At 45.5% G+C, this 26,461-nt stretch overlaps 1 protein-coding gene across 23 annotated transcripts in view; it reads right to left on the minus strand.

Annotated features, from left to right (window-relative positions):
* Positions 1-946: 946 nt before the first annotated feature.
* Ablim1 (actin binding LIM protein 1) overlaps positions 947-26,461 on the minus strand; it is a 281,810-nt gene continuing 256,295 nt past the window's right edge. For 8 of the 23 annotated variants that reach the window (XM_029472684.1, XM_029472685.1, XM_029472680.1 and 5 more), the window contains 11 exons: positions 19,000-19,104; positions 17,140-17,187; positions 14,592-14,738; positions 12,544-12,635; positions 11,461-11,566; positions 10,625-10,689; positions 9,570-9,630; positions 9,063-9,070; positions 8,114-8,188; positions 7,052-7,132; positions 947-4,989 (listed from right to left, as the gene is read on the minus strand). In XM_029472684.1, coding sequence (XP_029328544.1) covers positions 4,876-4,989; positions 7,052-7,132; positions 8,114-8,188; positions 9,063-9,070; positions 9,570-9,630; positions 10,625-10,689; positions 11,461-11,566; positions 12,544-12,635; positions 14,592-14,738; positions 17,140-17,187; positions 19,000-19,104 — 902 coding nt within the window. In that variant the 3' untranslated portion in view covers positions 947-4,875. The remainder of the gene's footprint in view (positions 4,990-7,051; positions 7,133-8,113; positions 8,189-9,062; positions 9,071-9,569; positions 9,631-10,624; positions 10,690-11,460; positions 11,567-12,543; positions 12,636-14,591; positions 14,739-17,139; positions 17,188-18,999; positions 19,105-26,461) is intronic. The other 15 variants (XM_029472702.1, XM_029472681.1, XM_029472688.1 and 12 more) reach the window with 5 other exon arrangements.

Raw genomic sequence — 26,461 nt, forward strand, 5'->3', positions numbered from 1 at the left:
ACATGCACATTGTCACTGAGTATTCCTAGTTGATAATATATCACCTATCAAGTTGGTCCTACTGGCCTGAATTGCTGAATAAACGACTGGGAAATATGTGTTACTTAATACATGTCCTGGCACTGATGAATACAATGGAAAAATACCAGGTGGGATGGAGAGACGGTTCAGTGGTTAAGAGCGCGTACTGCTTTTGCAGTTCCTAGAACTCCTTCAGGCAGCTTACAACGTCCTGGAACTCTCGATCCCGTGGTATCTAACGTGGAGTACAACGCAACAGGCTTGCGCATGCGCACAATATACAATTTAAATAATCTGCTGCGTCTGCAGTTTCACTCTTTGTTCTGATTCCTGGAAGTTTGGCTCAAACTTTTAAAAATAGGGTGAAACTTCAAAAAGACCAAGAGACCAAAAAACAAATCAGCGCTGGTGCGCTCAGGGCGGAAGCACGTAGCTTTATTTATGGAGTTGAATACAGGGTGGAGAGTGGAGCGGGCTGTCCGCAGCAGAGGCAGCTGGGAACGGGCAGCTCAGCGGCCACGCTGCCTGCAGGCTGAGCCCTCCTCTGCACCCCAATCCAGGTGCTCAGCACTGACACACAACACAGCTTCTCAAAAGACTTCTGGACATTTGCTTTCGTTGGGGAGGGAACCAAGGCGAATGGACCGTCTTTCGTCAGGGACAGAAATCCCGTGAACCATTCTTCAAGGAAATTCGATGTAGGGTCTTTGGCATCTCATGGAAAGCTTTCACATTCACCACCAGACATATTTGTATAGAGAACCCCCTCCACTTCCCCCATCAATTCCATGAACAACTGTCTCCTCTCCCACAAGGTAAAATGCCTGTGTGTATGGTCATAACCGTTTTGAACCTGGTATCTTTAGGCTCATCTCATTCCATCTTTCACCCTGGGAAGCGATTCAAAGGACTGCCACTCTCGGGAGAGACTCAGAAAAGAATTTTATTTAGTGATAACTGTCATTCAATTACATTAAGCTTCCGGGAGAACAAGTGGACTCTGCTGAAGTTTACTGTGCACACATTGTCTGCTGAGAAAGCTTCCATTCGAAACGGCCATTTGCCTCCTTCTTTGTGAGTTTGCTGCAACATTAAACACTCACGAGTGAGGGCCATCCACTGTCCATTGTCACTGTCTCCTTCTGCTCATGGGTAGAAAATGCAAACAGTAACCCTGTAGATGCCGAAGGCTTGCTTGTTCTCCCGTTCCAGTGGACATGGGTGCTCCTTCCCTGTCCATTGCCACCGGAAGATACATCACTGCAAATCCGAAGCCCTGACCATATATTTCTGCATAGAAAGTTCTTCAAAGGGGGGCACAAAACAGTGAACTTCAAGCATACAAAGCCCTGGTTTGTCTAACAACAGAAAAAAAAATGCAACTCAAAACCGAAGCGGGCACAGAAAGTACAGATTGAAGAGTTACTAGAAATCTCCCCAGAGCCAGAGTTCATGGAGAGCACAGCTTGGAGTCACTCCTGCTCCTGCGCCACGCCCTGGACCGCCACTCCAAGTTTGCTTGAGATTTTTTTTTTCTCTCTCTCTTTTAACAAAGACTCAAAGGAAGTTAATTTGAATTCTTTTAAACTTGAGAAAGCAGATATATCTGACAGCATCATTAGTGAAGCAATCTTTAAAAAGAGACGTTTGCTTCAAAGTAAAGTAGTCTGTTTCAGAAATGTCTCCAGCTGAACCTTTCCCCGCTGGAGGTGACTGACAGTGGATAGAGACTGAAATGACGGGTGAGGCTGTGTCTCGGGAGAGAAGAGGAGAGGAGGCTTGGGCTGGAGGCAACAGAATCAGGACTTGGAGATAACAGAGAACAGGACAGATAGAAAACTCCCCCCCCCCGCCCCTTTATTTTGCACCTTATTAGCCATTAACTCCAGTTTTTCTCCTTGAGGTTTAGAGAACAGGCAGTTCATATTTAGTTGTTGAAGGAGTCATAGTAAAAATATTTCATAACAAACTCTACACTGGTATGAAAATGCAGAGCTAGCTGTTTTCAAAGGCTTTTCATCTCTCTAATAGGTTGTACAGGAAGACGATGTGAGAGCCTGGACTCTCTTGGAGAAGTTTTGAAGAAAACACTGAGACTCCCAGGTGGCCACAGAAGCCTCTTTCAGGCCATGCAATCTGTATCAAGTCGCAAGTAGGTCAAATGCTAGAAAAATATAGCCCTTAATATACACACCAAGTCCACCCTGCATAGGATCCTCCCCCCAAGTGAATGAGCGCATTGATTTTTTTTTAGCAATTGAAATTTTCCTGTGTCCAGCAGGGTGGAGTCGAGTGAAGAACACCGTTCTCCCATGCTGTTGTCAATCATGTGGAGCCTTTAATGTCACGGACATTGTGTCTGGCAGTTAGGACCAGACCACCTTCAACACATCCTCCTGGCTGGAACCTTCTGCTAGGGAATGGAGCCATACTCCTGACTTCCCAGCTCTCCTTCCCCCTTCCCCAGAGCAGCAGGATTCTTACTGGTGTTGTCTAGCCATACATTTTTTGCTTGATACAATTTGGACTACTATGCTAATACGGAATGCTCCCCCCCCCCCAGTTTAGATGGAGAACTGAGTTCAAATAGTCAAGGAGGCAGGGTTTCGTTATTGCAAGAATTTAGAAGTTCATTCTTCAATTGTTAGAATCCTAGGCAGATCTCTGTAACTTAAAGAGGAAGACTGTCTCCTCCTCCTCCCCTGCAGCTGAACTTCCTATGTCAGGCTAAAGCCACTATAACTTTATGGAGAGCAGGTACGGAGCCTTAGCAACCACCCCCATTTCCTGAATACTTCAATTTTCCTAATCTGCATCATTGTGAGAAATAGCATTAACCAGTAAAAAGCATGGAGGGTCATGTTATCACCATACTGGATAAATAAAGTCTCCCACCCGGTCACCATGTCTGCTGACTGTGAACACTGAATGCACCGCACTCCCCATCCTGTATGCTGCCAGGGTAACGTGAGAACCACATGATACAGGCCTGGTGCTGAGGCAGCCAGTGATGAGCAGGGAAGCTAGAGAAAAACAATGAGAACATGGGAAGAAGCCGGAGACATGCAGGGAACCCATTTTTGCAACCTGTCTCCCCAAGAGGCGTGGGATCCATCTACCTAGGCCAGTGGTCCAGTCTTCTTGCAGAGTGTACTAACAGATACACTTGTGAGACTAGTTCTCATACTTAACTCTCTTATAGAAATGTAGCAGGTTAACCCAAAGAAGTGTATCACAAGCTACAGGCTCCCATCATGGGCTGGGAATCTGTGTTGCTCTGTGTTACTGCAGGTATGGCAGACAGCTAGTCGCTTTAATCCTTCAGAAGGAATTTCTGCATTTTGTGCTGAGTGGTCATTGTGGGTGAATCCAAGTGCTTTGTCACTTGGTTTTAACTCATATCCCACGGCAGGAGGAATCAGTGTGATCTAGCTTCTTTCCTGAGGCTCTGGGGACCCCACCCCAACTCACACCAGGCCTCATGATGTGGCCTTATTCACACATTTTAGGGAAAGAATTGCATTCCGATTCACACTGAGAGTCACAGAGTATGGAAGGGCTCTGGTGAGACATGCTGAGCCCTAAACTAGCCTGGCCTTCCTTCCAGGGTTCTCAGTTTGAATTCAGCATGAGTCTCTACAGCTCAAAGAACAGGCTGGTCTCTAAGCACCCTCCCTGAACCTCACTCTCCATCTCTGGGTCACGTGCTCTTGTGCAAATGAACTTCAAAGCCACAGCACAGTATGGGCAACACTCAAGCAGAGATTACAAAGCACATAGAGACTCACAGATCTGTTCTGGGTGAGTTACACACAGACGTGAACACACGCGGGCTTGTCCATCAGGCTGAGTGAAAGCAGTCTACTTCAGAAAAACATGTCTTCCCTTAGTCTCTACCCTTAGTCAAAACCAGCACGGGCTTGACCTGACAGACAGACAGACAGACAGACAGACAGACAGACACTGAGGAGGAGATCTTGTGATGTGGTAGGGCATAGAGTTTTCTTCTCTAAGAGATACATGATTCATGGGCAAAAAAAAAAAAAAAAAAAAAATCACCTATCAGCAGCTGGGCCAATCTGGAAACTTGTTTTGTCTTTCCTTTCTTTGGAAAGGTGGACACACAGTTCCTATCAATTTATAGGGGAAAGGGCTGAACACAGTCTCAGAAGCAGAAAAAGCTTTCAGGGAGGGAGGTTCCTTCATTCCTTTTTCCTTTTCCATTGTCTTAATTGTTTTTCTCCTCTTGCAGCTGGCCAGCCAGGTCTCAGCACACACAGGAGCTTGTCCAAACCATTTTGGCTGGTACTCAGCCACGCACTTAGAACTACCTGTTCCCTGACGGAGTTCCATCTCCCTCGGAGCCCAGGCAGAGCTGAGGGAGACGGCCAAGGACAGGCAAAGTAGCTGCTACCAGATCAGTGCAGGCCCCTGGATTCCTTCTCCGCCACAGTGCTACATAATAAATAGATTCATACTCAGGACTCCCAGCATCCCCTCCGTGTGGCTTCCTAAGGGCACTTGCTGACTCTTACCAACACAGGCAGCACTAAGTTAGACATGGGTTAAAGGGGAAAGTGAAAAGGAGGAAGAAGCTCCATAGAGTCACGTGAAAAGGTCCCATGTGGACTGAATTTGGGAACATAGAAATTCTACCCCGTCGTTGCTTGGCAAGGGTTATTGTCGCGTGGCCCAGGATGTGGCTCATGGGTGCTGAGATCAGACTTGCCCTTGGCGTTGCTGCCTGGAGACGGTGGTGAACGAATTCTCTGATCAATTCTGGGCCTTAGCATAATGTTCTAGGCACCACCGCCACTGAGAGTTCTTTTCCTGATTGTCGTTTACTTGAGGGACTTAGAAGAGTTTAGCTTTTTTCTTCATGTCGTTGCGTCTCCAAAGAGGTAACTTGTCAAATTCCTGTATGGACATCCCAAAGATTTCCCAAAATACTTCTGGGGCTAAGTGGCGCTGGGAAGAGAGAAGCAAGAGGTTGTTGTTAGTCCTAACGGCCACGCCAATGAACATCAGATGCCATTTCCAGTTTACGAATGTAGCCAGCCTTCCATAGTCCTGGCTTCTGCATCGCCAGTTCAGTCCATTTTGATAAAAAGTATCCTTCCCAAACTGCATCTGACTTACACATGTACAGACTGTTTCCCTGGTCATTTTGCCCCAAACAACATGGTTCTGCAAGTATGGACGGCTCCTTTCAGTTCCACTAGGCATCATATGTCATCCTAAGATGGTTTAAAGCATAAAGGACGGTGTGCAGAGACAATGTATAAAGAACGTATCACTTTCTGCACCTGCAGACTTTGTCGGCTGTTGGGGGGGGAGGTGTCCTGAAATCTATTCCCTGCAGAAACTGAGAGACACTAACATCATCCTGAAGAGCCAGTCAGACTGGGGAGAGAGGCGGCTCTCTCTGGGGCTTGTTTCCTGGGCACAGCCAGGTGGTGTCCTCCACCAGAGGAAACACCTGGCAGACTACTGCCAATGTGGTTACACTGCAGAGCTGGGCTAGTGATCGGGCACAGGAAGGTGACTTGTGGTACTGGATGTGACAGCATCACTTCAGGTCCTTGAGATGTTGAAAAATGGACCCAAGTGACGGTCAAAGAGAAAAGGACTTCCAGGGTGTTTCCTGGGAGAGCTCCAGAGCTTCCTCCTGGCCCAGTAACAGGAGAGAAGGATTTTTATCTCCCATTGATTGTTCCTCCCGTCAAACCCATTTTAACACTAGGATAGCCTGAGCTAGCCCGATCTCTTCCATAAAAGCGCTGTGTTGTGTCATGGAAAGAAACGTCATTCTTCCTGAGATGGGCAGATGGAAGTTCCTTAACTAAAAATGATTCAGATGGAAAGGCACAAACAAGGGTCTCCCGTGCCTAAGGAAGCCCTGCGTATGTTTACTGAGATAACCCTTGAGAACAAGGAAGGCAGAAACAGCCGAAGAAGAAACGTGTCCAGCACAGACCTAGAATCCTGTGGACTTTCCTCTCAGTGGACTCAGATAACCCCATGACCGATCTGGGGATATCTCAGGAGTGATGGAGATGCTCACGCTGCATCCAGCATCCTAATAACACCAGCATCCGATTTCCAGAAATGTGATGAACCACCCTGTGTCTCTGAGGCCACTATAAATCTTACACACTGACCTTACTGCAGGCTTAGATGTAAGCGTGCTTAAATGTAAGGGCGCGTGCCTTAGCACCGGCCTCTCTGAAGCCAGAGACTGCCTGCCTCGGTGCTGAGTGTGGAAGCATCCTTCTAGTCTCTCTTCACTTATGCACTTTGAGAATGGGCCCTGTCCTTCCTCTTGCTGCACCACTTGGTATCTAAGGAAACACCGAGTGCTAAAGGGAGCAGTGACTAGATGCCGTAATCTCCATCTCTTTGTGTTAGTTCCTCAGAGAATCTCAAGGTTTTAGTTAGTTTCCCATTCCACCTACAATGAGACTTGAAAAAAAACTCACTACTTTAAGGACTGGAGACATGGCTCGGCAGCTAAGAGCACTGGATGCGCTTCAAGGGGACCCGTGTTCAATTCCTAGAACATACACGGCAGCTCACAGCTGTCTGTAACTCCAAATTTCCAGGTGATCCAACACCTTCATACATCATACATGTAGGCAAAACACCAGTGTATATAAAATAAAAATGAATAATTAAGGGCTGGAGAGATGGCTCAGTGGTTAAGAGCACTGACTGGCCTTCTGAAGGTCCTGAGTTCAAATCCCAGCAACCACATGGGGCTCACAGCCATTTGTAATGAGATCTGACCCCCTCTTCTGGGGTGTCTGAAGACAGCTACAGTGTATTTACATATAATAAATAAATAAATCTTTTTAAAAATGAATAATTAAAAAACCCACTACTTTAGGTTTCCTCTGGAAAAAATACATTTATAATTTTTTAGAGGCATGCTGGTGTATGTGTGCATTTGTGTGTGATGTGTGTGTGTGTGTATGTGCACACGTGAGAGCACAAGGATCTTCATTTGACGTCACATTTTTGCCTTGCTTACCTCCAGCCGGGTTCTATCCACATCTCTCAGGATTTTGTTTCGCCCTCTGTTGGTCACCATGAGCATTTCATATGGAAATATCTGAGAAAGACAGACAGTGTCTAGCAATGATTGTCCTTGTCTAGCAATGATTATCCATCAAATTAATAAGCACACTCTAAAGTCCAGCTCATCCATGATAGAGACCACCACAAGAGCAGCTAAAAGAGCCTCTAGTGTTCAGGGAACAGAGACCGTCTTATATGCTCTTCATCTCTCTGCCAGTACTCATTTGGGAACGATTTTCTGGATATAAGCATACTAACTTGTTCGGAACGAGACATAAGGTCAAAGTTAGCAGAGATCTGAAGCGTCAAACACACATACTGCTTCTTACAAGATGCTGGTAGGTCACAGGGCACCTCTGTGTGGGGCTCATCACTCTCAGCTATGATGGATTTGTGAATTCCAGTGTTCTGGAAGCTGACATACTGAAATAAGCCCCAAGTATAGGTGCTAAGGAGATCAAGCCTGTGGTTTGGTTTGGTTTGGTTAAAGACAGCATCTTACTATGTAGATCAAGCTGGCCTCAAATTCAGACCATTCAGCCTGCCCTCACCTCCTGAGCTCTCGGATTAAAGGTGTACTCCACCACATCTGGCAACTCAATGCCTCTTGAGACACAGAAGGCTCTGGAGCTAGGATGACCAGCCAAGTCAGTTTGCCCAAGACTAATCAGAGGTGGTACGTATGACATTTGTCACAACACTAAGAAAGTTCTGGCAAAGTAGGATATATGCTGAGCACACAATCTGCAGCAGGCTTCTGCTGCTCCGCTCAGCATTGGACATGCCTTGAAATGCATGTGGCAGGGGTCAAGGTCACACTTAGGCTGTAGGGTCGAGGGTCCTGGCACGTTACCGTGAGCAGAGTACTGTGGGCAGTGAGGGGTTAAGTCTGCTGACAATGTGGTACAACAGATTTCTCTGTTTACAATTGTGTTTGCATGCAAGTGTGTGGCTATGTAATTGTGTGCACATGCAATTGTGTGCTCATGCATGCACACATGCCAGTCACACTTGCCTTTGGTTCCAACATGTTGGGCATGGATACTCCTCTGTCCATTCTCACTGCAGGCATGTGGCCATCTGGGAGGGTCTGCGACAGAAATGCTTATTCAGTGGTGAGCATGAACTCTCAGTGGAACCTCAGGGAGGGCTCTGAGGGGTCCCTGTCTTTCCTGTTGGGTCTCAGTTCCTCTCCCTCACATCTTAATTAATCATGAATTTCTCAAAGTGAGGTCCTCACTGAGTAAGAGTAATAGCACAGGATCCAGTTGGAGAAACATCAAGGATTCGTAACTATGGGCTAGTTCCTGATTTAGGCTGCTAGGGTGGAGGGACACAGCACATAAAACCCATCAGGGTCTATTATTCTGCTTCTCTGTCTGTCTGTCTGTCTGTCTGTCTGTAGCCCTGGCTGTCCTTGAGTTCTGGAGCCTTCAGCCTCACAAGTACTGGATTATAGGCTACACTGCCACGTCCACTTATCTTTTTCATTCCTTGCTTAGTTTAGACTTATCTTTTCTCCTCATGCGCCCTCACAAGCTCATAAGATGAAAAGAGAGAGTTTGGGAGCAAACTGTTTTTTTTCTCTCCCAGAGCCCTGTTTCGTTTCATTTGGGGACAGGCAAGAAAATGTGTAGCAAGCACCTCAGCACTGAGAGACAGCAACTAAAAACCTGTGCCCGGACTGACACGGCTGCTCACTTCTACCCTGGACAGCAGGACTCACGAGAGCCAGAGCAAGAGGGTCTTCTCACGCCTGGCCTAGCTCATGCCCTGCCTGAAAGGTCTGCATCGACACCTTGACCTGGCTACCAGGCATGCCTGCTCCTCCCAGCTATGTAGGAATGGTAGTCAACCACCATGTTCATCCTCCCAGCAGACACCGCTCCACTGAAGAAGCAGTCTGGACCAGAAAAACGAATGTTCTACTGTGGCCAACTCAAGGAACACAGCGATGTCCATACCTGGTAGTCTGAAAAACAGAAGAAAAAAAAATCATTAAGGAAAGACCAAGGAATCACCCACAGTAATGCTGTATTTTACCATAACTTCCAAAACATTTGAAAATATACTATGTTCTTTTCTCACTCCTGAACCACCGGTTTCCCTGAAGCCAGAAAACACCTGCTTCAACTCCAGGCATCAGTTCAAACACACTTCCTCTCTCCTCACTACATGCCCCTTGAAGGCAGTACCTCATTTGCTGCTAAGCCTCCTTAGGGAGAGCGCTCAGCATGCAGAAAGACTACGAATGGATGCTTAGATCCTGGTTTCCCATGCTTGCATCTATCTAGAGACTCTGTGATGGTATTGCGCTTGCTATTAACTCAGAAAAGAGCTGTGGCCCTACTGTGGGATACACAGAGGGTGAACACAAGCACTGTGCTGGTGATTTACACAGAGCCTCTCCTGAACCTGGCTCACAAGGAATGACACCATCTGTCATGCTCAGCCTCCTGTCGGAACCTTACCTCGAACTCCGCCACTGATGTCTCCGTAGCTGTTGTACTGAGCGAAGTCTGTGGAAACTGGCTGCAACGAGGAGAATTTCATCATTGGAAAATCTCGATGGTAGTCATTTTTATAAGAGTTGGGATTTGGCGGGAGGGGGGAGAACAGACTTATAAGATCCTGAGAATCCTTCCCAGGCTAAAATCCTGGATACTCTTATCTTATTTATTCCTCAAACTTTGAAGTCCCAGTGTTTTGCAGGCATCTGTGGTACTACTGTCCAGCAGGCTTTTATAGAGCAAGTATTTCTTGTTCAGAGATAAACATGTATTTCTAAAGGCAGGCGGGACATGGTGATGCACACCTCTGATCCCAGCTTATCTCTGTGAGTTTGAGACCACTGTAGTCTACACAGTAAGCTCCAGAACAGCCTTGGGACTAGAGAGACACCCCTACCTCATTACCACCAAATGTATTTCTAGGCCTAGTTATATAATTGTAATTATTCTAGCTTGGCGGGGGAAGGTGGTTGTCACCGACTCTCTTTATAGAGATAATGAATCAAGTGATAACTTTTTGCCTTATTGGAAGAAATTGCCTGCTATGTCTTACTGTAGTCTGTAAAACTTATACAGATCATCCATCTAAAGTCAGTTTCCTCCCCTTGAAAAGAAGTATTTCATTTTGCTTAGAACTCAAAGTGATTCACCAAGTGGCTAGGCAGATGGCAGTTTGCCTTGTATTCGAACACCAAGATCAAGAGACCATTCAGGGGTTGGCAGGATGTCTAGTGCATAAGGGTACCTGCTCAAGCCTGATGAGTCTGAGTTTAATTTGCAGGATTTACATAGTGGAGGGAGAAAACCGGTTCCTGCAAGTTGCCTTCTGATCTCTATACATGTGACGTCATGCATGTGCTCATGTGCATGTGTGTGCGCATGCGCATGGCATGCATATGAAGTAAATAAAAATGTTACAAAAATAAAAATACATAAGAAAGATTATTCTGATCATGTGTCAGTACAGAAATGAGGGAGAGAGACATACAGACACCATCGACTGAAGGAGGTCTTACCCGGTGAAGGCCATTCTTTCCATAACCAGGGAGAGATGAAGTTTTAGATGATGGAGCATGGGATGCTGAGTGAGAAGAAAGGACGAGTATTTTTTTAGTGCTCCAGTGAGACTGCCAGTGATCTCATACAATTAAAAGTCAGGAAAAAGAATTCAAACGATAGTGGGTCCCAGTGTTCACAGCACACTGCCTTCTTGGGAAGAGAGCGGGTGTGCGGTTGTGTGTGTGTGTGTGTGTTGTGTGTGATCATCTTTAGAAGAGGCTGGAGGAGGAAGGACATAACGGTCCAGCTGGCAGTACCTCTGTGAATCCCCACCACAGCTATAAACTGAGTGTGCCTTCTTTTAAATCCTCAGTCCTAAGAACACCATTATTTCCGTGTTATAGGAGACAAAATAATAGGAGCTAACAAAAGATGCAGAGCAGGATTTGAACGTAGGGATATGTGGGTGCTACAGTCCATCCCAGAAGCCAACAGAGTAGGATACCACAATAGCACAACCCTTCAGGGCTGGGCTCCTGGACGGCCAGGGCTACAGAATTGCATCTGTCTGAAAGGAGGGTTGGCTAAGGAGAGAACAGGCCACCTATAGCTTAATATATCTGTATCTCTGGACAGGACAATCTATTTTAAGCTGTCTATTGACCTGTGTAATTGTAGCATTACATACTCACAGAGAACAGAGTCTCACATTCAGAAGGGACCCAAGGGATTCGAAGAGCTCACAAACTGATCCTGTCTCCTGGGAAACAAGTCAGCCTGGGCTTCTATCTTTTTGCAGGCAGGTGGCTTGGCTCACCCTTAAATCAGACAGTGGGGGAGGGGTGCTGCTCACCTGAGTGGAGGGGAGAGTCATAGCGACTGGCCAGCAGGGACGCTCTTTCTCTGCTCTCCTTCTCCATCTCTTCCTTCAGGATCAGCTGCCCCAGGCCTGAGTTGAGCTATTTGCAGGAAGGGAAAAGGAAGAAACAAAGGTCAGTCATAAATTATTGTTTTTCCTGCTCAAAGCCTGTGGTTCCTGAAGAGGTAGGACAGGCTCTAGACTCTGAAGCCCTGTTAGCTTTCCAGTGCTAGGCTCTACGTTAAAAGGTCACGTTTCTTCTTTCGCCCTCCCCTAAACACCTCAGCATGTGTGAATTTGATGGTTTTGGTTTTTGTTTTGTTTGGGTTTTTTGTTTGTTTTAACAGGAGATAGAGATTGTTGTAGATTGGGCATCCTTAAGAAATTTCATTGTTTGTCTTAAAAACCATAAAAAAAGAATATACACTCACACATATTTTAGAAATCTATAAGGAAAGAAACCGTGACCTTCCCACAAGGAGTCCCCACCCCATGCATTCTGATTTATACCCATTGCTCACTGTCCTAGACACATTTTACACATGCCAGGCTTGCGTTCTGCATCCTCCGCCCTGTGCACTTAACACCACGGGCATTTCTTGCACCTCTGGAGAACACCATTTGAAGGGATCCATTAGCCCCTTATTGGTCAGTGTTTAGAAATCGATAGAGCTCTCGGTGGCAAACCAATGGATACCCTTTCTCTCATTCCAGATATAAATTCTGACCAAGTTCTGAGGAGGTTTGGACCAATATCACCCCAAGGAAGTCCCTCTAGCAAGACCTGCATGCCCCTAAGTATATACCACTCTGGCCTGCAGGACCCCTTTACATCCTTTCAACCCAATCAGGCCACCTGCACAACTACCCCAAAACTGCTCCCTGCATGCTATGACCCTCTCCAGCTTCATCCATACCCCACTGGCTGCCCGCCATGTCTTTCCTACTGGACCCTTGAGGCTCTTGAGGCCTGGGACCACCACCTTCCCTTGGTGGTGTGCACACGGTAGTTATATACAACAAGCAAATGCCAGGAGTCAAAAGGAAGTAGAATTGAGGGCAGCCTCATGGACAAACCTTCATCAACTGTTCTTCTTGAAGCTGCCGGCGTCTCAAAAGCTCCTCCTCATCTTCCTCTCTGCCACTAGATCTGCGTCTCGGGTCAGTTCCTAATTCCACATTAAAGACAACTTCTCACATCAGCCCCACGGCACAGGAGCCTCAGCCACAGTCCGTCTGGTTGTCTGGTGGTCTATCAGGCGGGTAAGGTGTGCAGGGGGCTTTCACGTGGTGGAGAGAACAACTCCACAGGAAACACACCCACTACCAACTCAGCACCGGGTCTGCTTCTCAGAGCTCCTCTAACAGGCTAGCTTGGGGTGTCATGTAGCTAAGTGGGATACCTGGGCTTGCTGTGGCAACTGAGTCTCAAAGCATCAACATCAACCACAGGCCAGAGCTCCTTATATCAAGTGGAGAGGGACCTTCAGCTATTATCACCTGATGACCAGAGCCAGGGTCAGGCCTGCTCTTTAATTGGCAAGGAATCTACAACTTGCTTGGACAGTCATTCTCTTAAGAGAAGCAAGTTTTTCAAACCTATAAACTCTTTCCTAGTTTTGGGTTTTTTTTTTAAAAATAAGCTGCCACTTTTTCTTCTACCTGTAGTAAATCCATTAAAAAGCACATCTTGTGTGCTTCTTTTAAAGTCGGGGTCCACAATTTTCCTTTCCTCATGCAGTAAAAATCAGTCACAAAAGAAATTTGCTACTATTAAGTAAACTCAAAAAGGGTAAACACAGCTGCAAGTGACTTTGAAACAAGGTAGCAGACAACGCATCCTCTTCAGGCTCCCAGAAAGAGTCTGTCCCAGCCACTGGAAGGCTGAAACAAGTTTAGGTAAATCTCGCTGAGGGAGCAGGACCACTTTCTAACCTAACAAAAAAACAAAATCAAACCATTTACCAGGAGTTGTACTTCTCTTGGCTGTTCTGATGAAAGGAGCAAACACGTCCCTCACTGTAGGATTCTAAGCAACTTCAGACTATTTGGTGATGATGACAATGTCAACAATGACTCTAAATTTAGGCCCCTACTAAGCAATGTAGCTGAGGTAGAAACCTCAGTAGAGCCTCCGGAAGCTTCCTGAGGGGCAAAGATTGACAGATGTTTCATTTTCAGAAAAGCCAACATGGATTTTCTCTTCAGTTTATACTAACAAAAATGTATCTACTAAAATCTGCCAGAACTAGAAACATCTCATCAGTATCCGTGAATAATGTGAATAGCTTTCTCTTCAACTATTTCTATAAATGTTAATTGCTTTTAGATGGACTTCTATTGCCTATAAAAAGTATTCTAAAAAAAAAAAAAAGTTAGTCTGATGAGGAAGGTTAAGGTTTTGTGGAGCACTGAAGGCCTTTGGGGCTGTCAGCAGAAGTGAGGTTAGCGGAAACTGTACAAGACTGATCTGAGCTCCAGTCTAATCCATCTCTAGAGGCCTGAGTGATTTCACTACTGACAGAATGGTAAAGACACAGACACAACTGGAAGGCATAAAGCAAAGAATGACATTTCCAATGTGACATTGGAGCGCAGGATCATGGAATGACAGATGTAAACTCATAAACAAGCTATAGTCCAGAACACCTAATACAGCCCTTCTTAGTGGATCAGATGGCCTTGCCTGAGCAGGGAGGGAGGGAGGGGGTCTCAGCATTAAGGCTGCTTGTTAACAGTGGGGGAAGGCAGCCCAGATACTGTCTGAAACAAACTTAACTGGGAAAGTGGATTCCCCATAACTTCACCCACTCTGTTCTTCAGACTACAACCCTAGCCAGCAGCCTCTGATCCAACTGTGCTCAACAGACACTGAGTCAGTCCTTCCAAGCCACCATTTATAGACCAGTTCTGGATCCTTGTGTATAGCCAGGCCATGGGGGGAGAGCTTTGTAACTTTTGAGTATTTGGGGTGTACACTATTAGTCATTCTTCTCACTATCTACCCGTTGGTCTATATACTTTTTTTACATGTCTCTGTGACATTTCTTTGCGTGTTTTTAAGCAATTCACTTTGCACTTTCCTAGGCATTTGTCTATTTGACTTAACTATGTTGGTTGCATACCTACGGCAGCAAGTGAGGGGGGACCCGGCCAGTGGTCCGTCTCAATCTTTGGTATCTCGTTGGGATCTGGCGCCTGGGCTGCTGGGAACTTGGAAAACTTGATGATATCTTCTGAAGCCTTGCTCTGGGCTGCCAAGGCAGCTGCATCTAGATGGGAACCAGGGATGCTTAGCTATGGGTCGGTCCGACAGTGGTGGTACCACCCCACAGACAGGAGTCTCCATTCTTCACTGAATGCTCCAGAGCTAGAACTCTGAACACCTCTGCCACCACAGAACTGGACATTCCTAATCGGCCTCTGATTTTTATACACTCTTGGAACTGGAAATTTTGATAATTAGAAGTTTGAGTTCTAAATTTGAAATTAAAGAGCTAAATGGAAAGTCGGACAAATAGCATTTGGCTCTAGATGTCCATTCTTAGAGAGGGACTGGTTCTGTCCTGGGGTCCCAGAAGCCACAAATACACTAATCTAGTTCACCTTAATCCTTTACATGTTTTATGTGGGTCTTTGAATCCTAGGAGAAATTGAAATGGAGAGATGACCTTCTGGGTCTACAGTGGTCATCCAGACTTACTGCTCTGTTCTGGGGTCTGGTCAAACAACTAAAGGCAAGAGTAGCCCAGGCCAGAGACACTAGTCACAGGGTTCTCTGTGGCTATACTTAGTGGAGGACTCGACAGCTTAGAGCCCCAAATTTCATCACAAATTGGAGCAAAACAAACTGGGTTAAATTGCCAGTCCCTGATTCCAGCTGACTTGGCAAACTGGCCTGGTGTTGCAGAATATATTTATACGACTGGAGTTAAATTACTGGTCTCTGGGACTCACACATTTTTAAATCTGGAAATAATGTTTTGTATCTTTTCTAGTAAACTTCCAACCTTCGACTCGCTTGTGTGACTTGACCAAGGTTACTCAATAATAAGGGAGAAAGTCTTGGCTGGGTAGGAAGCAGTGTATCTCAGCATCATTAACCTAGTGGGAACAGTATCTTGGCTTAGAAAACACCATGTCTTCCCTGGAGGACACAGTGTGTGAACATGAGACTGTGCTTCTATGTAAAAATGAAGACAAGTGACTTTTTTTTCCTTGCAAATGTTTCAGGAAATGGGTACTGGTTTGGGACATGATGTCTATATTTTGGCATGGAGCAGGTTTTGCAGAACATGGCTTAGAAAGTGTTGCTCTAGTAGTACTATTGATTAATTATTCACAAGGACTCATGCCAAATGAACAAAGCCATTCCTTCCACGTTAAGCCTAACACTATCCAACCTCTGGGACTCTTGTCTGACTGGCTAGGGAGCTAGGCATCGGAGATTTTAATGTTTACAGACATCTCTAAACTGCTAAATCTAACTGGGTATTTTACTGTTAAAGCAAAGCAAAACAAAACAAAACAAAAAGCATGATTTCAAACAGTACTTACTCATTAGAATTGGTGAAGTCAGTAGTTAGACATTCACATATTAATGAGTGTGTGGGAAGACATTAAACCATAAAAAACAAAACAAAAACAAAAACAATGTTAATAAACTTAAAATGCAAGCATGAGATGTAAAAATCTTGAAATAAAAAAGAAAAGGAAAGCCAAACAATACACACTTTCCCCTGCCTAGGACACACTTCTCCCCTGCCTAGGACACACTTCTCCCCTGCCTAGGATGCTGGCCTACGAGTTTTCCTTGTGTATTTTCAACAGATATTGGAATCCTTCCTTACTCCTGACTAGACTGTATGGACAGCCTTCACATCTCCAGACACAGTGTGCAATTTTCAGAACTCACTGGAAGGCCGTCTATCTGAGATACAGATTTATTGCAGATAAATCAAGAGAGGGCTAATAGTAGTGAGGAAAATGAGATTCATAAAAAAAAAAAAAAAACCCTCTGATTTCTTGGATTAAAAAAAAAAAAACCTATGTTCACAGAAAATCAAAACAGAATAATAAATCCACGTTGGTGATTCTTCACTTCTAGAACCGAAAGAGGCACAGTTACTAAATGAGACACACGTACCTAAATCACTGGTCCTTGCAGACAAAAACACTAGAACATAGAGTTTCTGCCTATGAGCCACATAGCCATGTCTGCAGTATGGGACAGGACCTGACTTCCTCAGCTTGTTTCCCTGTCTACTATGGGGCTTGTGTCTTGTAAGAATTTTTGCCCGTGGTTCATTTTTTTTTTTACTAGCTTTAATTATCTGAACGAGTAACAAGTTCATCAAACTTACTTTAAAGGGTGGTTAAATTACTTAATGGCTAAAAAGTTGTGACCACAATGCCCCCTCTCTGTGGACAGGATGATACGGTTTGACAGGGTCAGAATCGCATTAGAAGTTTCCTGATTGAGCTACATGCTCTCTACTAGGCAAATGGCCTTTAACTTGAGATTTGTCTCCCGTCAGTTTATACGGGCATAATAGGCGCTGTGCCCCAGGTTCAGTCATTCTCAAAGCAGCAGCAGGCAAGCCTTTCAGAAGACAGCCAAGAGGAGTGCAGCTGACTCAGCCACTTAAAAGCTAAAGAGGAGAGCAAGTTTACCATGCTGTTTGTAGATGGGTGGTTTTCGGTAAATGTTGATCCCTTGATCTGTGGAAATGAAAAGCAAAGATGTGTGATTATGGGGACCAGCTCAGAAATGGAGGAAAAACAAAACAGAACAAAGGAACAACAGGCAAACGAAAGAGTGAACTAAATCCAAAGACTCTCAAACAAAAACAACCCAGAAAGCCAACCTTTGTATTACAAAGACTGAGTACACTCGGGAGGGGGGGGGGGGAAGACCACAGAAATGATCCGGATCTATACAGAGGTAACGTAGAAGCCTTTGTAATACATCACAGCACACGAGAGAGGTGCCTCTTATTCTCGAGCCATTTATTTCACATACAGACTTCACTGAACGTGGGATCTAAACAGGAAGCGATGCACCCGGCAGAGACGCTGAGATGGTGAGGAAGACATAACGAGTTTGGGGAAAAGCAATCCCCAAATTGCTACTGTCTAGAAATTGAGCTGCCAGCAGTTACTGGCGGCTCAATTTACTATTTCACTAAATGAATGGAGCAATGGAGAGCGACGTGAGAGACTAAGACTAAACACAGCAACACTGGGTGACCAACAAAGTCCTAATCCGGGTGGGCCAGGTTTGTGTTAAGAAGCAAGAAAGAGAAGAAAAAATCGGTGCAAAAAATGCTATGCGCTGGGCTGGTGAGATGGCTCACTGGGTAAGAACACCCGACTGTTCTTCCGAAGGTCCAGAGTTCAAATCCCAGCAACCACATGGTGGCTCACAACCATCTGTAACAGAGATCTGACTCCCTCTTCTAGAGTGTCTGAAGACAGCTACAGTGTACTTACATATAATAAATAAATAAATCTTTAAAAAAAATGCTATGCGCACGTCTGCAGAAACGCCGTCCGATTATACCACCATTTCATTTTGATTCAAGGCGCTCAGACATTTCCAGAGTTCTCTCTCTGCCCTCCCACCCCAAGTCTTAAAGACTGTACCTTGGAGGAGGAATTTTTCATATGAAAAACTTGAAATGTACATAACAGGCTTTCAAGATTAATGGGAAAAAAATGTTTTAAAGGAAGCCCTGGTTAAGCAGTTCCAATCTCACTCTACCTTCCTGATTTGCTGAGTATATATTCAAAAGTAAAAAAAATGAATTGAGATTCTAGGGAAGCATAGCTATGGGAACAGAGTGGGTAATTTATAAGTTTGTGTGGCCCCAGATGACCTGTTGTTCTCATGGACTGAGCTAACCCTGAGTGGGCTTTCCAGTTTCTGATGGCAAGCTGTTATGTGAGCAGCTAGCACTATGACTACCAGGCTAAAGTTTGCGGTGTGGAGCCTAAATTGCAAGATACTTTTGTGGGCCCTGGAGGTGACTTGCTTATACCTAGTACGGAAACACCGCCCAGCTGAGACAATGTTACAACTCCTCAGGGGTGAGTGGTTCTGTTTTCAGGATGAGGACATAGCTCCGTGGCTTTTATGATACTTTGTGAATGATAGTGAACCACGATCTGACATCCTAGAAGTCACAATTACAAAAACTAAAATCCTAACGAAAAAACCCAACCAGTCTTGATGGTCTTTACCCTCTCTCTGCCTCCCAGTCTCTTTAAGGACACTGAGGGCTCAGTAGGAGAGCACTCAGCCAGGTTTCATTCCCAGCCATGAAAAAAAAATCTTTTAAACTGAAGACATACGCCTTCAGTGTGATGCCACCAACTTTAATTTGGACCCTTTGGAAGGCCAGATCCTGCAATTTAGTGTTTGTCGACTATGTGTATCTTGATGAAGAAAAATGAGAAATGGAGACAGACGAGGTCACAAAGCTACATTCTACACGGCGACAGGACACCAAGACACACTGTGTCAGCTCCTACCTGGAACATGGAAATGTTTAGGGGCCTGAGCGTAAGTTGGAGTTAGAGGGCGGCTGTCGGGCCGGTAGGGGAGAGGGGAGTTCCGGCCGCTGGACGGCTCATTGCCTCCAATGAGAAGAATGGAGAAAAAAGAATGAGAGAGGGCAGTAAAGGAAAGCCAGCGCATCAAAACTCAACACAGCGAGCTGCAGGGAAGGAACGTCAGGAAGGCGAAACAATGGAAACAAACTCAGTCTGTCAACTTGGCTCGCAGAGGTGGCATCGGGTTTAGTTTCCAAAGGGGAGATTTGAGCTCAGGTAGAACCAGGTTCAAAGCAGCCAGCAGCCAGGGAAGCACCATTCCAACGGCATGCAGTGGAGGCCTCAAGCTCTGCAAACCGATCAGATGCTAAGAATGTGGGATGAGGGAAAGCCACTGGCCACTGATTCAGAACCAGTTGTCAGGTGCTTAAATCCCGAACGTGTAAGTGGGTGGGATGTGCAGGCCCCAGCTGCGGGTACAACTGCTTCCAGGCACAGTGGGAGGGGCTGGCCAGTACAGTATGTTTCTCTTGAGGCTAAGGCTAGGTGCTTTGGTGGTCACCCAGTCCTTCCCCTCATAGTATAAAGTGGTCTCATCGCAAGCTGGGTTTCTGTTATCCTCCTCTGAAACAAACAGATGGAGTCAGACCCCTCTCTGCCACACACCCCGGGGACTCCTTCTCTCTTTGTATTACTTCCTCTGGCTAATGAATCAGTCACTAACATACTAACTGAACACCCAATCACGACCAGCACAAATCAGGGAAGGAGAGAGATTCCTACCTCTGCTTCTCTGATCTCCCTAGCCTGGTATTGCTACACTCACGGGACTGGTGTGCAAGCTTAGAGAGGAGACTCAGGCTCCATCAGTTCTTCAGGAAGCTCCTTAGAGCCCAGAAAAGGCACCGAATGAGCCGGAAGCAATGGTCTAGAAATCTAGGATGTCACAGGCTAGCCTGTGACAAGGGTACAGCACTGAAAGCTGTCCTCAGAGGAGACACTGTCCATGGGACATGGAGGGCTGGAGCTTGGCTGCAAATCCTTAAGTGCAGAAAGGAGGGATACACAGGCACGCCCTTCTTCCCTTCTGTTCATAGGAACACAGGGAAGAACGTATGCAAAACTAGGAAATGAGCTCACCTGAGCAAGCCTCGTGTCCTAAGAGAGCACGGCAGAACACCGAGGACTACCAAAAGCTATGGTGGTGTGCGCTACCAGCCCCACCCAGCTTCCCTTGAATCCAAGGATGAAAGGCGCGCGCGCGCAGACACACACACGTTGTTCATTTTCAACTTGCCTTCTTGGCACAGTTGCTGGGCATTATTAAACTCATGAGGCTAAAGTTCCCTTATCAAATACTCTTAGCTGTGAACCTGCCCTAAACTTTAGTTGCTCAGCTAGTTCCTGCTAAACGTCCCCAAGCGCCTGCCTGTCTGTAGAAGCGGCCACAGGCCACTGCTCCTCTGGAGATCTGACATGGCTGCTTGGCTTTTCTCTCTGTGAAGCATGGCAAACTCTGTCTCTCTGTCTCTCCTCTCCTTGTGTCTGTCTCTTGCCTCCAGAGACTCGGAAGTCCCGCCTATCCCTTCCAACCAGCAATTGGTCTACAGCTCCTTTACTGACATGACAGATCATGCCCCGCTGGGGCACAGAACCTTAGCATCAGAATCTCCCCCACACTATGGGATTGCTAATGTGAATTGCTTTCGCTCCTGTTTCTAGAAGCGTTTATTCGAGATACAACTCTGTTTTCTAGGAATATGATTTTCAGTTTTATAAGCCATTTTGTAAGCTGTCTTTACATTCGCTTGATGGTGGCCTTTGTAGTACAAATGTTTCAAATTCATTTGTTATTTTAGGCCCCAGGATTGAGCCTGGAGCCTCGTATACTCCAGTCAAGTGTTCTACTCACTGAGTTAATTATTTCAAGGAACTCATAGATCGTCAGAAAATAGTTTTGGCCAACTTCTTCAAGTCAAGCTGTCCCAAATCTGGCTAACGACGCATGAAAGAAGTCGATTGCCAGGGCTTTCAGACGGGCTGGATATTTAAATGTCTCAGTACAGACATTTCTAGGTCACCCCAAAACAGACATGAAGTAAAATGTCACAGTCTTGAAATATGAAGAGCAATAGCTAGTTCAAGTCTGACAAAATATGCATAACAACCAGGTAGAGAAGGGAAGGTGAGGGAAGGCTGTGGCTTGTGTTTACTATAGCTATAGAACTGAGCCTCCTTTGTTCTCACCAATATCAGCTCATCCCCTGGCCAGGAGTGAGTACCTTTTCCTTGCTTGGGAGTGAATGGGCAATTCAGGCCAACTTACTCCTTCTAAAGCTGTGCCTGATCTAACTTAGCAAGCCTCCCTGTGGATGAGCCAGATGCTGGTACCCAGCACTGACCATCAGAGTTCGGGACAGAGTTTTCGTGGGTTTGGCCAGTGAGCACCCAGGGACTGTTTTGATGATACTGATTATGCAGTGTCATATACACGCTAAAACTCAGCACATGCTGGGCAGAGGATGAAAACTGCTAAAGGCAGGGGACAGCTCCAAGCTGAAAGCTTTCTGTCCATAGGACCCCCTTCTGCCAGGCAGCAGTAGAAACCTATCACTTTTCCAAGGGTGAAGACTCTGGGAGGTTCTGGGCTGAGCGGTGCCGTCACCACTTGTGTGGTTATTGCTTTTGACTTGGTTGTGTAGTCTCAACAAGGACAGACCTTTTCAGTTGTTTAAAAAAAAAAACAAAACAAAACAAAACCCACTGGTAGCATAAGCACTTTGCGATTAGATTTCATTTTTTTTTTTTTTTTTTTTTTTTTTTTTTTTTACGAGACAGGGTTTCTCTGTATAGCCCTGGCTGTCCTGGAGCTCACTTTGTAGACCAGGCTTGCCTCGAACTCAGAAATCCGCCTGCCTCTGTCTCCCGAGTGCTGGGATTAAAGGCATGCGCCACCACGCCCGGCGTTAGATTTCATTTTATGATTATCTAAAATTCCCCACAGGACTGACTGAAACAGCAAGGAAGGGTGATTTCTAAAAGGTATGGTCTCCTCACTGGAGCCTAGCGAGTATCTAAGAGCAGACGGAAGCCGATCATTGCTGTTTCATTCTGTGCCTGACTCCGGCTTGAGGCTGCACAACCCCTAAGCAGAGTTTGTCTACCCCACCTATCCTATGTCCACCGAGGCTGCAGGCACAGAGACACGTTGCCTTACACTGACTTTCTCTTTAGGAACAATGACTCCTCACAGGACAGACAATCCCCAAGATGAGAAAGGTTATCTATGATATAAAAGCTATACCCTAAAGTCGATCATAATCACAGGAAATACCACACCCATGGGCGAAAAGAACAATTAACAAGCTGTCTACCACTGTGTGTGTGTGTGCACACGTGTGTGCGTATGTGTGCAGGTACAGTCAGTCATAGGGGTGAATGTAAGGGCTAGGGGTCAGTCTTGGGTGGGTACTGTCCTCTCTTGCTTTCCAGCTCAGATCTTTGAGACAGAGTCTCCCAGTGAGTTGAAACTTCCCACTTGGCTAGGCCAGTGAGACCCCAGAATCTGCCTGTTGCTGCTTCCCCCATGCTGGGGTTACAGGCATGCACCATCATGTCTAAAATTCTCATAGGTACAAGAGCTCTGAACTTAGGACCTTATGCTTGTATGAGCACATTTTACCTGTGCTCAGGCTCTTGACCAGGATGTAGAGACAATGTGTGCCTCTCTTTCCTTGCGCTGCCCCTCCCCCCCTTTCTTCTGCCTTAACCTAAGGCTTTACTGGACTCCAAAGGTAGCCTCAGAGGTCACTGGACCCTCTGTGTTGGACTTCCCCAATATGTTCATCAGACCTCCTTTGTCTGCCTTTACCACCGCTCACCTCTCCCACTGGACACTGGGAGGGGCAGCCAAGCTTGGCTCGTTGGGTTACCAGAGCTGGAATCTAAACTCTGTGACATAAGAATTAGTAGTAACTCACACACCATGGTGGTTCAATGAGCGAATACGCTGTCTGGTAGACAATGTTGCTGCCTGAACTACCAAAAATTTGAGCTATTGGGGTATTTGTAAAAGAAAGAAAATTTTCTATTATAAACATATCTCTTTTCTAAAATAGACACTCAAAATGATATGACTTCTGGGCTGCAGAGATGGCTCAGTGGTGAACAACACTTACTGCTCTTTCAAAGGACCTGGGTCAAATCCCAGCACCCATGTGGCAGCTCACAACAGTCTGTAACTCCAGTTCCAGGAGATCTGACACCCTTACAGAGATATGCATGCATGGCAAAACACCATGCCCATAAGAGATAAAAATGAGACAAAATTTAAAAATCACAATTCCACTCTGGGTGGAAAAAAAAAAGTGGTGGTTCTAAGACATTCTCTATTTTGCTTAGCACTTAAACAAGCCAACTGCATGCGCAGGAGAAAGCGTCCCATTTGGAAGGCACATCCATTGTCACAGGCTGGTTTTCAGTGATCTCCGTTAAGCCAGCAAGAAGCTACTAGCACATTCCTTTTTTCATTCTTAACTCTTAATAAACCAAACCAGTAGTCCTGGGTAGACTGCCTGTATTTGATTCGGACATTTTCCTCTGCTATGTTCTCCGTTTCTGTGCCATGAGAGCTTTGGTGACTAAGTCTAAAGGGGGTGAGTTTGCTGACAAGCTACCTGGCTTTCGGAGTGCTTGCTCAGACTGTCTGGGGTGGAGCTCAGTGCTGGCAGCCTCTAGGTTTTTAGGACAGAGTTTCAAGATCGTCTCTTTTCACCTAAAACTTCAGTAACGATCAGATGCTTTAGACCGCAGCACTGTCTAAAGCAGCGATTCTCAACCTTCCTAATGCTGAGCTCCTCAGGCGGTGCCGACTCCCAACCACAAAATACTTTCGTTGATACCTCAGACCTATAATTTTGCTACTGTTATGAATCGTAAGGTAAGGACTGGTGAGATGGCTCAGTGGTTAAGAGCACTGACTGCTCTTCCAGAGGTCCTGAGTTCATTCAATTGCCAGCAACCACATGGTGGCTCACAACCATCTGTAATGGGATCTGGTGTGTCTGAAGACAGCTACCGTGTACTCATATACATAATATACGTAAATAAATCTTAAAAAAAATAACTGAGAAGTGATTTCTGGAAGAATCTGGATGTAAGCCACTCACTACCTTAGGCATTCAAAGCTGTAGCCTTAAACAAAAAGCTCATCTGATCTAAAAACTGAGGGTAGCTGGGTGTGGTGGCGCACACCTTTAATCCCAGCACTCGGGAGGCAGAGGCAGGCGGATNTCTGAGTTTGAGGCCAGCCTGGTCTACAAAGTGAGTNCCAGGACAGCCANGGCTANACAGAGAAACCCTGTCTCNAAAAACCAAAAAAAAAAAAAAAAAAAAAAAAAAAAAAAAAAAAAAAAAACCAAACAACTGAGGGTAATCTGTTGTGTCTGTTATAGTTCATGCATGAATTATCAAAATGACTCCATATAAATTAAATACAAACATATACCTAATGAAAACTGAAAGAGATCAGTAAATGTTGTTACGTACAAGGACAAGGCCATACTAATTCCTCTTGATTTGCGTCCCTTTATAATTTAAACCCCTGATACCTGTCTACATTTGAAATGTCAAGTTCAGATTCAAACAGAAAGAACAGTTTGCATTTTTGATGCTGAGACTCACAGAACTAGTACAATTTTTTGTAACTATTTGATGTTTTTACTGGAGAACAAAATCTTTGTGATTTTATTATTTAAACGACTGAAACAGTCTTTGTGTCTGCCTCAACAAGAATGCAATTTTCTGGCTAAATTTTGCTTTCACGTTTAAGGTGCAGGCAACTCCATCCCACAGTGACCGTATCTAATCGGGAAAACCCCTCTGGATACGAAAGGCTTGCAGTCCAGTCCAGGTCCTGCCAGTTGTGAGCCTTTGATCAACTACTTCATCGGGAAGCCTGCTCCTAGCTCTCCTGACGAGGCCTGCAGCACAGGAACGCTCTGAAGAATACGTGGAGTGATTTCAGTAAAAAATACGTTAAGGTCTAGAGATGTGGCTCCATCTGTAAGTGTCCTGGGTTTGACCCTCAGCACCACATAAATGGAGCACGGGCACTCAGACTTGTGATCCTTACACCTCGGAGAAAGGCAGAATCGGGGTTCAGGTTCATTTGCTTTCACACAGGGAGTCCGAAGATAGCCTGAGCTACACAAAAGCACCGAGCACCACGTTCATGACTGCACAATGACCCTAGGACACCGCACCTCACACATCTAACGGCCCAGGAGAGAGTCCCTGCCCTTATGACTCATATGTAAGACAGTGATCAAAAGGATAAGGGTCGGTTCAGGGTCACACAGTCAGCAAGTGACAGAGATGATATTTAAATAAAAAATGTGAGTGTCTCAGACACAAGGTGGGCCACTGATATTCCCCAAGATACTGTGCTATTTGTACACATGCTGTGTGATTTTTTAAAGGGCCTGTTTAACAAAAATTACCTTTCCGAAAGACCAACAGACAACAAAGCAGTTTGCACTACTTTAGTCAAAATGAGAAACTTTTACCTTGATTTGCTCAAAAACTGACATATGAGGCTCTCATTAAAATACATAGCTGAAGCTTTTTCTCAGTAATTTCTTTATAGTTATATAAAAATTCTTTTAAAAATAATAACAACCATGGCACACAGAAATAAAAATTTCCTCCACATTAACTATCAATAATGATTTTAAGTAGCCAGTCAAGACATCTGGAAAGTGCGGTGCCTACCCCAAAGTTTTGCTAATGATAAGTAATATCTTCAGTCATATCCTTTTCTTTAGGGAAAAAAAAAAGGAACTTATTTTTCTGTGCAGGACAGTTTCTCTACATGAATGTATGTGCACCATGTGCGTGCAGTACCCACAGAGACCAGTAGAGGGCACTAGAATACCCCCTGAACTGGTTGTGAACTGCCATGTGGGTGCTGGGTACTTAACTCAAGTCCTCTGCAGGAGCAGAAAATGGATTTAACCACTGAGCCCGAAATAACTGCACCCCGAATTCCTAGCACATCTATACTTCAGAAGTCCAAGTAATCTAAAGGCAAAAGCCTGGGCAGACTGACGAGAGTGTTCAGGAGCTAGAGAAGTATTCTATCCTCGCAGGTACTCAGCGGAGGCCGATGCGCAGGCGCTGACCATTCTCAGGTTGTGCTTGCCTCCACCTCCTCCTGCTATTTCTGTTGGCTCATGTGGTTCAAATCAAGACAGCACAGCAAGTTAGCAACTCTCTGGGGAGTCTTCACTTAAATGGCCTTTCTCAGTTCCTGCAGGTGGACAGCCCAAGGCTGAAGCTGCATATGCAACTAGGAAGCAAACAGGCAGGGGGCCACATAGGGAAGAGAGAGAGAGAGAGAGAGAGAGAGAGAGAGAGAGAGAGAGAGAGAGAGAGAGAGAGA

The sequence above is a fragment of the Mus caroli genome, chromosome 19 (genome assembly GCF_900094665.2).
Source record: "Mus caroli chromosome 19, CAROLI_EIJ_v1.1, whole genome shotgun sequence".
NCBI classification, from domain to species: Eukaryota; Metazoa; Chordata; class Mammalia; order Rodentia; family Muridae; genus Mus; species Mus caroli.